This window comes from Genypterus blacodes, unplaced genomic scaffold (genome assembly GCF_046128005.1).
Source record: "Genypterus blacodes isolate CSIRO-AG114 ecotype Tasmania unplaced genomic scaffold, CSIRO-AGI_Gbla_v1 ptg000008l_1, whole genome shotgun sequence".
Classification (NCBI taxonomy): domain Eukaryota; kingdom Metazoa; phylum Chordata; class Actinopteri; order Ophidiiformes; family Ophidiidae; genus Genypterus; species Genypterus blacodes.
In genome coordinates, this window is record NW_027466822.1 from 4,030,854 (window position 1) to 4,046,117 (window position 15,264).

At 40.2% G+C, this 15,264-nt stretch overlaps 1 protein-coding gene and 1 pseudogene across 2 annotated transcripts in view; both read left to right on the plus strand.

The window, feature by feature from the left end:
- The first annotated feature begins 988 nt into the window (after positions 1-988).
- Positions 989-15,264, plus strand: part of itgb5 (integrin, beta 5) — a 75,025-nt gene continuing 60,749 nt past the window's right edge. The window contains exons 1-9 of one of the 2 annotated variants that reach the window (XM_076156795.1): positions 989-1,945; positions 2,200-2,285; positions 2,481-2,688; positions 2,808-3,057; positions 4,742-4,910; positions 6,569-6,730; positions 10,401-10,496; positions 10,593-10,682; positions 11,795-11,929. In XM_076156795.1, the coding sequence (XP_076012910.1) occupies positions 1,867-1,945; positions 2,200-2,285; positions 2,481-2,688; positions 2,808-3,057; positions 4,742-4,910; positions 6,569-6,730; positions 10,401-10,496; positions 10,593-10,682; positions 11,795-11,929 (1,275 nt within the window). In that variant the 5' untranslated portion in view covers positions 989-1,866. The remainder of the gene's footprint in view (positions 1,946-2,199; positions 2,286-2,480; positions 2,689-2,807; positions 3,058-4,741; positions 4,911-6,568; positions 6,731-10,400; positions 10,497-10,592; positions 10,683-11,794; positions 11,930-15,264) is intronic. The other variant, XM_076156787.1, reaches the window with a different exon arrangement.
- LOC143003995 (uncharacterized) lies at positions 7,118-8,338 on the plus strand (annotated as a pseudogene).

Consider the following 15,264-nt stretch of genomic DNA (forward strand, 5'->3'; position numbering starts at 1 on the left):
ATGTGACCTCTAGCCCCCACAACCCACAGGGCAATGGACATGCTGAACGTGCAGTGCAAACAGCCAAAAGAATGCTGAGACAAAAAGATCCACTACTGGCTCTTATGATCTACAGATCCTCACCGCACAGCAGCACTGGTGTCATTCCGGCGGAACTATTAATGGGCAGGAAAATCCGAACAACTTTACCTACTCTGACTAAAGTCCTGCAACCAAAATGGCCGAACCGACAGCACGTCAGAGCTAAGGATGCTGTTGAGAAGAGTAAGCAAGCTTTCCACTACAACAAGCGACATTGTGTGAAACCGCTCACACCACTGCAGCAGAATCTGTAAAGGACATTATGGTTACATTGAGGAAGTCTCATGTTGTATTGACAAATACAATTACCATCAGTAACCAGCCATTTGGTCTAATTAACAAATTTGTTAATAAGACCAAATGGCTGGTTACTGATGGTTCTGAGACTATAAGGGGAAGTTACCGTTACCTGCATTGCAGAATTTATGTTGTATGCATTAATAATGATGCAGTTCAGAAGTAATTAAATTGGGGGGAGGGGGGGGTCAGAGAATGTGTTTTGCAAAATGTATATGTTGATAGATGTTTTAGGACAGTTAGAGTCGTACAGCCATGCAGGGGATTTTACGGCAGTCAATGTAAAGGCCGACACGTGTGTTATGAGAGCACAATGTCAATAAAAGACTGAAGCTGAAACAACAACAAACTCTCATCATTTTAGAATAAACACATAAGTTTATTACAATACCGTCATTTTAATATAGCACAGCACAGTTCTATTAAAGGTGATGAAAACGATCTTTAGCTGTGCATTACATTACATTTATCTTTGCATTGTTGAGGTAACAGCACAGGGAACTATAGAAGCCCATTCGACGATATGAAAGTCCCCCAAGACTGCTACGCTGTTACTGTAGTGACGTATATCTTAGGCGACGCGCATGCGCGGAGCCACACGGATTTTGCGGTGTACATTGTTTGCTCCCACTGCAACAAAAAGTAAAGGCAGAGTACCCTTTCCCTTCTGGCAGGGTCTATTGATTCACCTCCGATACATAATACAGCATTTACAAAGAACAATAACATAGTTTAAATGTAAAAACTCTTTCTATAATCGCGTTAGTATTACTTTTTTTAATTTCAGATTTGCTCTGTTGTTTTTTTGCGCTCTTATTAAGTTGATTGCACCAACTACTAAAGCAAATTCCTTTTGAGTGAAAACCTGCTTGGCATTAAAGCTCTTCCGATTCTGATTCTGGTTCTTTAAGTGCCCTCACAGCACATAAATATCAGTTTGAGAGCGTCTGAACAATTCGATAAACAAAGGGTTAACATGAATCCTAGCTGGGAATAGGCGGAGACTCCAGCTGAGCCGTACACAACCCCAGTCACACCACAAATTTCGAAGAGAAAGTCAACTACAAGAGTCGTCCTGATTTCTTAGTTTATTGTTTCTTTTTGATCCTTTCAGCTTATTTCAACGGACTAGTTGATCGTATTGGACCATGGGATCGACGGTGGAGTTTGGTGATCACTGTCAGCAATGGGCGAAGTAGTTTCAGCGAGTTTTCACTTGGAAGAAGTTAGCAAATCAGGTCGGCGTGGCGCGATCGCTTTCTGGATCATTAAACACTGGAAGGCTGTGAGCGTTTTTCACATGGATCTTCATCTGTAAACGGAGAATAAGCGCCGCAGTGAAGCTGACATGGTCAAAGCCCGTTTTACTCTGGTGGATTGCATAGATCCGAGAGGGTGAACCCGACACAGGGAAGTAAGGCTCCGTGCCAGTTGCGAGAGAGGAACAAATCCACTATCCGAGAAAGTGTTTTAACACAGGCTGACAACATGTGGACCTCGGTTACGAGGTTATGGCGAGCCGCTCTGTGCTGTATGCTTCTGGAACTGATGATACACACTGCTAGAGGTAGGACAAGGCAAGCTTGCCCGCTTTGAACGATCGATTTCCCCCCCCAGCTGTTTCAGCTGTGGGTCACTCATTCACTGAAATTGTTCCTCCTTGAAACATACATTTCAGAGGGATTTTATGTGTTGATAAGATATCTGTGATCGAATACTCCTAATCCAAGTTTTGATCAGAGAAACTCAGCACACGTCTCCCATGTTAGGGTATGAATTTTAACTGTTGCAGTGTGCCATCTATTCCAATTCTCCTCTCAGGTCTCAACATGTGCACCAGTGGCAGTTCTTCATCCTGCGAAGAATGCCTCCTCATACACCACAGCTGTGCCTGGTGCACACAAGAGGTAAAGCTTTACTGTCACATTATTTTTTAGGAAGGAGTACTACAGTGCATATATTGTAGGTAAATGTTAATGTATATGTATGAAATTATCCTACAAATAGGTTGTTATTATTACAGACTGTTATTCAACCATATTTGTTTCTTAATGAATTACAGTGATGATTGTTGAAAGTTTTTGCTCATTTTCATTGTTCAGGATTTTGGGAAGGGGAGGACGATGACATCACGGTGTGATTTCATCTACAACCTGCAGAAGAGGGGCTGTGAGGCTCACTTCATAGAGTTCCCAAGAAGTAGGGCCTCCATCCTCAAAAACATTCCTCTGAGTGCTGAAGGGTCTGGGTCAACCCAGTACGACGTTATCCAGATTATGCCTCAGATGATGTCTCTCAGCCTGAGACCAGGTAAGTAGTAGTCATATTGTAAATTAATCCTAAAGTTTAGGACAAACATTAACAACAAAAAAAGATACAGTCCACATCTGTTGAAAGAATGAAGCAACTCTCTTTACCTCCTCTTTCAGGTGACCAGATGTCATTTGAGGTCCAGGTGCGCCAGGTTGAGGATTATCCTGTAGATCTGTACTATCTGATGGACCTCTCTCTTTCCATGAAAGATGACCTGGACACTATTCGCAATTTAGGCACGAAGCTGGCCCAGGAGATGGGCAAGCTCACCAGTAACTTCAGGCTGGGTTTTGGTTCCTTTGTGGACAAAAATATGTCCCCCTTTTCCTATACAGCATCCAAGTACCAAGAGAATCCATGCAATGGGTGGGTATCCATGCATATGTAACTGTGGATGTTCTCCGAAGTCTTTTGGATTAAAATTCTGTTGGAAATATTGATATTGTGCTTATGCAACTTCAATATTGAATTGGCGCAAATGTGTATTGCAACATTTACGTAAAGAAGTACATTTATGTTAGCATTTAAGTCAGCTTAAAAACTGCACACTCGTAACTTTGTATTGCCAGCAGCATATGATGGGACATTATGAATCAATAATTTAGCCCACACATTACATTTTTGTCTTGGCAAGAACAATGTTAGTGATCTTGCAGGCACAAATGTTTCCTTCAGAATGGACCCTCTATAGTATAGTATGTGCTGTGTGGTATAAAGTCTATGCCCACACAGCACATGGTATCTTGATGTGGATAAACTGAAAGGGAAAAGAACAGATGGTAAGAAGAAAGCTGTGGCACATGATCTTACCCCTTGAATCAGGATTATACTCTGCTTACTGCCTTCCATTGTGCATCACTTCCCAACTAAGTTGTGGCCTAATTGTATACTGTATGTGTGTCAGGCACACAGCAGCATTTCTATTTTCCTTTTATTTTTTTTTTCAGTTTTCCATTTTATATGTATGGTCTTTTGAATAGTTTTAAGAAGGTTTAAAAAAAGTTATCCCTTGCAATTACATTTGAATCTTATCCACTTGAAAAACATGATGATCATCAGTGATCAGCACTCAAAATCGGAGTCCAAGTTTATTTGTCATCAGTCGACATGGCATCACTTAACTTATTAAATGCTAAATAATTAGATCACATCATTTTAGATGGTATTGTGTTGTACACTTACATTGATCTAGAGAAAGTGAGGCAGAGATTCCAATGAAACTGAATTTAAATCTAAATTTTACGTGACCCGAACATGTTCATGAAGAGAAGAGACACCAGGAGAATGGAATAGTGGTAGTGCATTCAAAAGAATATGCGGCTATGCTCATTTATATAATCACTCTTACTAAATCCCTGCTGAATTGAAAACATGTCGTGACGCAATTGTTGTGGGTCCTGAACGATAATTTCTGTAATGTCTAGGAAATCTACATCCGTATCAAAGTAAAATGAGATCAAAATGTGCTGATTATTTCCTAGACCAAGGAATATCCTTACTTGCATCTTTATGATGTCCAGAGTTTCTGTGTTTGTTGTATGTCCTCTTTTCATACACAGGGCATTTCCACATATTTATTGAGATATAGCAGATTATAATCAATGCTTGTAAAAGCTGTCACTGCACAATAACAACTAAAATTATTAACATCCATCCAATATTATTTTTGACACATTTTTATTGGTTATAGATTGATGGTCAAATGAGGATGATGTCGACAATATGGCAGTGCAGTTTATAAGCTGGATAATGAAAGCAAAGGGCTGGGGTTACATTCACAAAAAGACAAATTGGGAATCAAGAAATACGTGCTCCAGATGTTTCATTCACCACATTAACTTCTATGTTGAACCTTAACATTTAGACAGATATAGGTTTGGGTGGGTTTGTCAGGAGCTGCCCAGCTAAACAAATGACAGCTGTGGTCAAACAAGAAAACAAAATGCATAGCAAATGTAAAAGTAGAAGGCCAGAGCTGTTTTGTTGCATTAAATATTGTCCTGAATTTTTCACGGCCTGAGAAAATATCTGGATTTGTCATTCTTCACAGATACAAATTGTTCCCCAGCTGCGTCCCCACCTTTGGTTTCCGCCACATTGTCTCACTGACGGACAAAGTGGACCGCTTTAATGAGGAGGTACAAAAGCAGATGGTGTCTCGCAACCGAGATGCTCCTGAGGGTGGATTTGATGCCATCCTTCAAGCTGCTGTTTGTAAGGTGTTTATTAATCTCTGTTCTAATACTTGTGTTCCGTGGTCTGGCATTTGGTAACCTATTGAGATTGCCTGTATGCTCACTTTCCATGACCTGCCTGAAGTTGGTGGCTGCCCAGACTGAGGGGAAAGCCACTGTTGAGCCCCTGCTATGCATCCACAAGGAGCCACTGGCCTATTTACTTGTTAATTAAAAGCACCGGGGGGATAGACAGGAAGTGCAATTGAGTGCAGCTGCTTAAATATGAGGACAAGTCACCAACAGGCCCAGTCATATCCCTGTTTAATTGTTTTTTAGAGGAAAGGAGTGACCCCCTCCATGTAACGCCTGACCTGTAATTTACTGGCTGTACTTTGCAATGGCTGCACCATTTGAAACACTTGCTGGTTAGGAGGTGGGGCCAGGGCCATCCCAACACTTGCTTGATGTAGGCTTTTGTAATTTCATTGTGTCCCAAGCATGTTGGCCAATAGACAATTGTAAAAATAGCCTAACCATAACTTTCATATTTATGTCTTTATGAGCCGGTAAAAGAAACTGTCCCTCAGTTCCCCAAATATTAAAACAAGTGAGAAAGTAAGGGACTAGCTAGGTTTGTAATTTTCAAGATTTTTCCGTGTGAAGGAAAACTGAGAGGAGGGAATCTCTGTCAAGACCGCGTCAAACAATCCATCCATACATATTTCCCCTACTTTAGCTTAGCGATTGAGCTTTGGGAATGCACACTTGTGAGTTTAGTCGCTGATAAACCCGGACAATTGGCTTTTCATGTAACATACTGTCAGATACAGAAACATGCAGTTCATGCAGAGGTTATCTGTTTACGTTGTGGCTTCTGTGAGTAAAGAAAATGGACCTGATCTGGGGAATAAGGCTATCTTTTGAGTGTTCTGGCACCCGCAGGTGTGAAAGTGGTAGTTTTTGCATTAGGAAATTGTGTTTTGTATGATACTGTAACAATGACAAACTATGACGATAAATGTAGGACAAAATATTGACCTGGTACAGTATATGTATTGTAAGTGTTAATTGATTTATTAGGGTCATAGTGATGGGACAAATAAGCCTTAAAAAAGTCAGGCATACGTTGTTACACCATACATGACCTCACGTAGGGCTACAGGTAACAACTCTGTTTGCTTAAACAGGTCTACCACCCTTCCTGGAAAACAAATCAAGGGGAAACAATGCACAGTTTAGAACTGTCTTGCACTTTTCTTGGAGGGGATTTTGTTTCAACAACAACAAATTTTCACCATCATGTTAGACATGTGTTTTTCTGCAGATGAGCTTCCTCTTTAAAGACGGTTCTACCTCTGCAGTGTACTTTAAGTGCACGCTCTACAATGGATAGAGACATAACATAGGCTTTCTAGTTACGGTTTGAATTTGTTTTTGTGTGATACAATAGTCATGACCCCGTGCTAGTGGCTTTGTGTTTCCCTGTAGTAATGTCCCAGGCTGGTCCGGTTACAGACAGTTCTCGCTACTCTTCTGGCATGTTAAGATCAGTGATCCTCAATCTATACTGTATATATATGTCATTGTTTCTTATAATCTAGAATCAATTACTTAAACAAAGTTATGCAGTATTGACTCAAGTGACGGGGAAGCCAAAAGCCATTTCTCCTGTGTCCTGAACTACTGTGCCCTGTGAACAGGAGCGGATAGGCTGGAGGAAGGAGGCCTACCACCTGCTGGTGTTCGCCACAGATGATGTACCCCATCTTGCTCTGGATGGCAGGCTGGGGGGACTCGTTCAGCCCCATGATGGAGAGTGCCACCTTGATGACAAGAACGAGTATAGTGCCTCCACTATGATGGTAAGAATGTTATGCTTCTCTTTTTGCAATTTCAACCCAATTGGGATTACATCACATCTCAAAATGACTAGTTTACCTGACAGTCTCACCTCCCCAAGACTTCTGAACCCCAGTTTTGACTGTTGAATACACACTGACATTGTTCACATAAGATCAGAAACTTTTTCTATAAACTCCTCAAGAATGGACTTTGGAATTCCCGACATTTCCTTTCTACCCAGCAGATTCTGTCACATTTTCAGTAGACTCATAATAACTTCATAAAAGAACCAAACTTCATTAATGTTTTCTGACAAAGAAGTATTTGCTCCAATCACTCTATCACAGAAAAATAGGAGTTGTAGAAATTATTGGAAACTCAAGACTGCCGACAAGACTGAGACATACATGTTTTTTACAAGTGTATGTAAACTTTTGACCACAACATACAGTGGAGGAAATAAGTTTTTGATCCCTTTCAGATGTTCTAAGTTTGCACACTAACAAAGAAATTAATGGTCTATAATTGTAATGGTAGGTTTATTTTAACAGTGACAGACAGAATATCAAAAAACAAATCCAGAAAATCACATCATATAAAAGTTATAAATTGATTTGCATTTGAGTGAGGGAAATAAGTATTTGATCCCCTACCAACCAGCTGTCTAAGGATGTCGGGGACAAAATTGTAGACCTGCACAAGGCTGGAGTGGGCTACAAGAACATCGGCAAGCAGCTTGGTGAGAAGGAGACAACTGTTGGTGCGATCATTCGAAAATGGAAGAAACACAAAATGACCATCAATCGCCCTCGGCCTAGGGCTCCGCGCAAGATCTTGAGGTCGTGGGGTATCGATGATCATGAAAACGACGAGGGATCAGCCCAGAACTTAACGAAAGGAACTTGGGAATGATCTTAAGGCAGCTGGGAAACCATTGGTAACACACTGCGCCGTAATGCTTGAAAATCCTGCAGCGCCCGCAAGGTCCCCTTGCTCAAGGTTGCACATGTACAGGCCTGTCTGAAGTTTGCCAATGAACACCTGAATGATTTAGAGGAGGCTTGGGAGTAGGTGATGTGGTCAGATGAGACCAAAATCAAGCTATTTGGCATCAACTCGACTTGCCGTGTTTGGAGGAGGAGAAATGCTGACTATAACCCCAACAACACCATCGTTGAAACGTTATGCTTTGGGGGTCTTTCTCTGCTTAGGGGACAGGACGACTGCACCGCATCGAGGGGAAGGATGGATGGGGCCATGTACCGTGATATCTTGGGCGACAGCCTCAGCCAGGACACTGAAAATGGGTTGTGGATGGGTCTTCCAGCAGACAATGACAAAACATACAGCCAAGGCAACAAAGGAGTGGCTAAAGAAGAAGCACATTTAGGCCATGGATTGGCCTAGCCAGTCTCCGGATCTTAATCCCATAGAAAATTGTGGAGGGAGCTGAAGCTTCGAGTTGCCAAGCGACAGCCTCGAAACCTTAAGGATTTGGGGAGGATCTGCAAAGAGGAGTAGACCAAAATCCCTCCTGAGATGTGTGCAATTCTGGTGACCAACTACAAGAAACATCTGACCTCTGTGCTTGCCAATAAGGGTTTCCCCAACAAGTACTAAGTCATGTGTTGGTAGGAGATCAAATACTTATTTCCCTCACTCAAATGCAAATCAATGTAAAACTTTTATATGATGTGATTTTCTAGTTTTGCTTTTTTGTGTATACTTCACACAAGTATACACACACTTCTTAAAAACATTTCAGGGAACACTCAATTAAACATGAACACCAGTAGCCTGCTGGAGGTCATTTATAGGGCTTTGGCAGTGCTCCTCCTGTCCCTCCTCGCACAAAGGAGCAAACACTGGTCCTGCTGGGTTGATGACATTCTAGAGCCCTGTCCAGCTCTCCTTGTGTAATGGATGCTCTCCTAGTATTTCCTCCATGCTTTTGTGCTGGGAGACACAGCAAACCTTCTTGCGACCACATAAATGTGCCATCCTAGAGGAGCTGGACTACCTGTGCAACCTGATTGGGCTGCAGGTGCAGCTTCATGCTCCCGGTAGTGACAAGGACACTAGCAAAACACAATACTAGAGAATAATCATTTGGGAAAGACACGCGAGAGAGCAATTGTCTGTGGCCACCACATGAAGAACCAGGGCTCTCCAACCTTTTTCCTCTGAGAGCTAATTTGACAAAATAAAGGTGTCCGAGTGCTACATTAAAAGTACCATTTATTCAAATGGCCGATTCTCTTCCCAAACCAACTGAATAAGCATCTTTTGTGTGAGCATTTACAGAATGTTGATAACTCACACTCACATTTTGTATCAAAACATCTTAAATTCAGCAACATGAGTGTTTTTTTCTGTATACATCTTCAGTGTGTCAAGCTCACGCTAATAAATTCACATCATATTTATCTCATAGAAAACCAAACAATGTTTTTACTTATTTTACTTAAACTATACTTTTCATATTTTTGTCTGTCCACTTACAACAGGGCTGGGGAACCTCTGGCCTGCGGCAGTTTGATCCGGCCTGTGAGACACTGTTTCGATGACGTCATATAAATAATTATATTGTGATTATAATCCCCCCGTCAGACTGACAGATCGCAAGCGCAAATTTCGAAGCGCATATTGAGGGCTAATCTCAAAATTGAAATGGCCCACGATAGGAAAAAGGTTCCCCACCCCTGACTTACACTGTCACAATTTCCCTTCACATTTACTGTAATTCTGAGAATTCCACATAGTCCCCATATCATCTGTAATTCACATGCATTCAGTCTGTTGTGATGTTAGTGAGATGAGAGACAGAATTTTTGGTGTCTGCTGGAGTGAATCCACTGAAGTCCACCCTTTACCTTCTCTGTTCGTAGTCTGCTAGCAGCCGGAAAGTCCTGTGAAACGTTGCTGTTTGCTCAGCAGATGCGCTTGCAACCGCAAAAAAGAAACACATTCTTGAAAATAGTATATTTCGTGCCTTTTATTGGGGCTGTTTTCCACGGTCATTGTCAAATCCGGCTAGCCTGCTAACATCGCCTCATGTAACGGTGTCACCGACGTAAACAAACTTAACAGCAGCGTCATTTGTTGGACTGACAGCTGATTGGTTTATAATCATTTTGTGATCGAAGGGGGCGGACAGTCTGTGAATTAGATTTTTACAGAAATTTAACCTTTAACCTTTAGCAAGCTACTCAGAAATAGGTGGCAAGCTACTGGTAGCTCGCGAGCGACATGTTGGAGACCCCTATGCTAAATCATCCATTCTCTTTTTGGGGGTTGTCTTGCTTTTGCCTCTCCAATGCACCTGTCAATTTAATTTACGCCAAATCAGGTTAAATGAAATCACAAGCACCTGTGCTTCTTAAATGGACAGATTGATATCCCTGAAGGTTAACTGACTTTGTATTATACTGTGATGATTAAGTGTTCCCTTAATTTCTTTAGCAGTGAATATAAAAGTCATATTCCTGTTTGTGTCTGAAAACTGAAACCACCACAGTTTTAATTATTTTTTTTTCCTCTTGTGTCAAAAGACAGGAGTATAATGTAAAGTCAGCCCTTGACTCACAAGAGTAATTGAAGTTATGTACAGTTTGTTGAAGTATAAAAACTATCACCTAATTTCCCTCAGGATAATAAGCTTTTTATCTTATCTTGTCGCTCTCTTTACAGGATTATCCCTCTCTGGGACTTCTGGGGGAGAAATTGGCAGAAAACAACATTTATCTAATCTTTGCAGTGACAAAACGGCTGTACGTTATTTATAAGGTACCATAATTTTGCTATTCAATGTTTAATATTTAATGTCAATCTTGAATCTTTATCAATTAACTAATAAGTTCTGTATTTTACAACTTTACAAAGAATTTTACTGCACTGATACCTGGGACTACAGTAGAAATTCTGGATCAGGACTCGAAGAATGTCATTCAACTGATCATCACAGCCTACAATGTAAGTAAAAAATTAAGAAATTTAATTAGCCTTGAGGTGAAGCTAAACAAGGAAAATATCAGCCAAGCTATGAGTCAAGGTAGATTGTGTGTGAATTCAACTGCTGAGATGTTATTAGCGTTGGAACTTAGTATTCACCTTATAGTTGTTGATGTGAAGATCACAGAGACTTAATGAAGTTGCAAATCAGCAGGATAGTCAAGTATTTGCTTGTGGAGTCTGTACCGTATTTGTATTTTTATCATTTAAAAAAACAACTTACATTTCTGGACAAAGATATATTTTTCTTCATCGTTTCTAAATCATATTACTCGCTATAAAGTATAATTAAAAATCAATAATAATAATGATAATAATAGTTTAGTTAGTTAAATGATCAAAAAAGGTAGCAGTGTTTGTTGTAGATTGTCCATACTTAGAGACAGTTGACTATTGTATTTGTATGGTACAGTACATTGTTACTGTATTATTGTCACACTAATTTATGCACACTTTCACCACAGCAGATGATTGTGCATGAGTCAAACAATGACTTCATTCATATTAGCAAAGAATTTAGTGTGTGAGCGCCCACGATTTATTGTGCAGTCAGTCCTTTTTTCCCTAAATATTTTTCCTCACTGTGGGCAAAGCTTTTCCCTTACCATACTAAGGAGCGACCTGTTGTTTTTGCCTGTGGCACTGCATTCCCTTTGTCAAAGGTTTCACATGTTCAGTGTGTGGGACTGCGTTGGAATGAAACGTTGTGTCAGGACCTTAACATTCCAGCCGCCTCATTAGATCCACCACACTAGGGTTGTTAGCTATATAGCTTTGCCAACACTACGTTCTTACTAACGTTCCATAACCGTGTTGTTTTCCTCTGCATGCATTAAGTACAATTTCAGATTTATTCTTGGTGCAGTTGTATCACAGTAATGGCACACATAGTCAGTTCTGCACATGCAGCTCAGAGCCAAATGGAACAGGCATGCTGCACAGCTGTAGGATTTCTCATCCACATACATTCAGTGGCAGCAACAAACATGGAAATATATTCCCCCTAGATTCCTTCCCAAGATATGTGATTCTGACATGGACCTGGATCGACCTACTCTTTATCTATTTGTCAGAACATCCGTTCTAAGGTGGAGCTGACGGTGTGGGACCACCCGGAGGACATCAGCCTTTCCTTCACAGCCACCTGTCAGGATGGACAACCACTACCAGGCCTCAGAAAATGTGCAGATTTGAAGATAGGAGATACCGTGAGTCCCTCTAGCATCTGACCACACTCATCTGTCTAATTCACTACACTTTTTTTTTTTTGCTATTTGTTTTTATTGAAGTAAACATTTTACATGACTTTACATCCATATTTTGGAGAAAATAAAAATGAAAATATCAGAAATAACAGAAAGAGGGGGGTGAGGAGAGAGAGAGATGGAGAGAAAGAAGGAAAGCTGCACTATCAATGGTATTGTTGTTGCCAAACTTTAAACATAGACCCTGAGGTTGAATACGAGTAGATTGACATTGCAATGATCTCAGAGGGATACGGTGTTTACAGGATTATTCACTAACCTTTCTAAATATTTTATGCATCTTGGAGCTAGGTGTGGGGTGACGCGTCGACGTAAACTGACTACCTGACTACGTAAATACGGCAGTTTGCATAATTGTGCACTGCCGCGTCGTAATAATGTAAGATAGCTGCGCTAGGTGGTAGCATGCACGCAACCGGAGAACAAGCTGTGGCGAAAAAAAGTCGCCCATGGTCTAAGTGAAAGCAGAGTGCTGCCTTGGCAGCATTTTGTGTCCCCGTCCACCAAGAATAATACACTAGGACAGGGGTGGTGAACACGCGGCTCTCAGAGAAAACTGCAGCTACTTTTAAACATCAAAATGAAAAAACAAAAAAATTATGGAAAATACCCACTCGCATATAATATTGGTTAATGTTAAGTTATGGTACCTGTTTTTGAATAGTTTTTGCTAAATTATCATTCCATCCATTGATTTCCTTGAGAATGATGGTTCTGCATAATGAGATATGACTTGACCAGATGGAAACCTGTTTTCTATGTGGGTAATTTTGTAAGAAGTCTCTGGACACTTGCATAATAGCAGATCACGTCTGCTGCTGCTGTTACTCAGTATAGTGCTAGTAGTAAAGCTACAGCAAATTGTTACCTAATTAAACACAATTTGAGAGGTTTTAATGGCACATTGTAGCAATTGTAATTCTAACTTGTGTTTTGCTTTAAAAACATGTCTTGTGAAGACATTTAACCATTTGCTTTTCTCACTCAGGTTAGATGTGTTGGTCTTTTGAATATGTATTCAGATTGTAGTGACAGATTGGAGAAGATATAGTTGTTAAATTGTATTCAGTTAAAAAAAATCTCCAATGTTGTCGAGATGCTGTCTATGTCATGATGTTGCCCGTGGGTGGTGTGATGGTCATTCTTAGACTGTGAACTGACTAACTACTGTATAGATGGTTACATCTAAAGCCAGCCTTAGTAAGACACACTCTTCTTGTTCTGCTGAGAGTGAGGTTCATCCACAGTGCCAGTGACTAAATAAGGCAAGCTGTGACCTTTGAATTGTCTTAATTTGGAGCTTCTGTTTGATTAAATCCTACTGCTGTGGGTAGGAGAAAAAGGAGAGGGAGAGTTTGTATATGGCTTTCAACTTCTACCTGAGAGACAGCACAGGCTAAAGACAGTCTACTCCAAGACAATGGTTAGATGAAATTTTCCCTCCTGCTGTACCAAACCTCTCTGTTTTGGTAAATTCTTTGATCAATTTCCAGATTGTGATGTCCAGTTATGGATAAAGATGCTGTCGGGGATGTAGTAAGACTGACACAGGAAACATTCAAGAAAATGTTTTCCACCAAGATAGCATGCTTTAGTCACACTGCACACTGCCATATAGTATGATCATTTACATTTATACTGCAGCCTTACAGGTGCTTTTGGTTGAATTTTTCTGGATTGCATTTTTCCCTAATTTTAATTTATTTTTTTAGTTGAAATTTTCCATCGTGAAAAACTGTATCAAATCAAATGAATTGTTTTTACATAAAAGAAAGAATAAGTGACATATTGCCTTTTGTGAATTCAAAACAGTTTAACAACAAAACAGTGATCAAATACTGAACTTCACAACAGAGTGTCACAGTATGTACCAGAGGGGCACCCTTTAGAACACAGGTGTCAAACTCAAGGCGTGTCAAAATTTTATGTGGCCTGCGAGAGCAAAATAAACACCTATGCTGCTTTTAAGCGCACATTTTCCATAAACTACATTTCCCACAACGCATGTTGATTTTGTGACCCGCAAAGTGACGGCATCCCGCCATTAAAATGCAGCGTTTCCATATGAGCGTCAGATCGACGTTTAACGAAGGTGATTTTCCAAGGATAGATTCTCTCTGTAATCTCCTTCTGTGAACAGCCTTACGATCGATTAGCTCTCCCCAACTTTCCACAGCATTTTCCAAATCGCTCTTTTGAGTTCATTTCGTGCTTTGTACTTTTCAGTAAATGCTGCGTGTTTGTTCTGGAAATGTCTGAACATTTTGCATTTTTTTTACTTCTCCTTGTATTATAATTTCTCTTTGATTTCTCTCCATATAGCTAGCACATTATTATTAATTATTATTATTTATCTCCTGTATTGTTGTCAGTGAAAGCAAATTGTAACTGTCCAGGCAGAATTAAACTCTGTTCCTCCAAGACTTTTTTGGAGTTATCGACAGATAGTGAGTCAGTTCAGTTGACATTTCTACACAGATGTGGAAACGTATGTACATTTAAAATCATTTCTAGATCTTGAAAAGTTGTTTATATATACCTTATTGTTATTTTTGTTTATTGTTGAAATTGCACTTGTTTTACTTAAATTTCAGGTTGTTCAAAATATGTTTTGTAAAAAAGATAGTTAAATAAAAGTAAACATTTGCAATATAAACTTTTACCTTTTTGCACTCAAACAAAGGGAAAACTTTGTCCATTGACATACATTTATAGGTTATTATGCTATGGTTTTACTAATCTGGCCCACTTGAGTTTAAATTGTGCTGAATCTGACCCGAACTGAAATTAGTTTGGCTGGCAATTTGGCCTTTTCCATTTTGTTGTTATTTATGTGGTGCAGTCCATCCAAAACAACAAAATACTGTATTTCTCTGCCTGTACTTTTAAGCTGACACACATAAAAGGAGACATAGCATATGTAGGAACTTAGTGACCTGCTGATTTCCAGTGGCCTTTGCATCAAACATAGTTTTTAATGAATTATCCCTGTAATTCTTGTTTTTCCACTGAACAAAGGAAAAGCCCAGATGGTTCAGGATGATTGTACATCTTAATTGCTTTACATTTCGGACACTTGCTACCCTTTGTATTCTGTACTGTGCAGAGAAAGATTTTTGTTGATCTCTGCCTCCCTTGAAAATGCTGGTGATGGGCATGGTGGACCTCTCTGCCCGACTGCCCCATGTGCATTCCTCCCCATTTCTTTATTTGCCTACAACAGGCTGGGAATGGGTAGAGAAGGAGTTGCCAGCTTGGATGTTCGCCCTGTTTGTGAT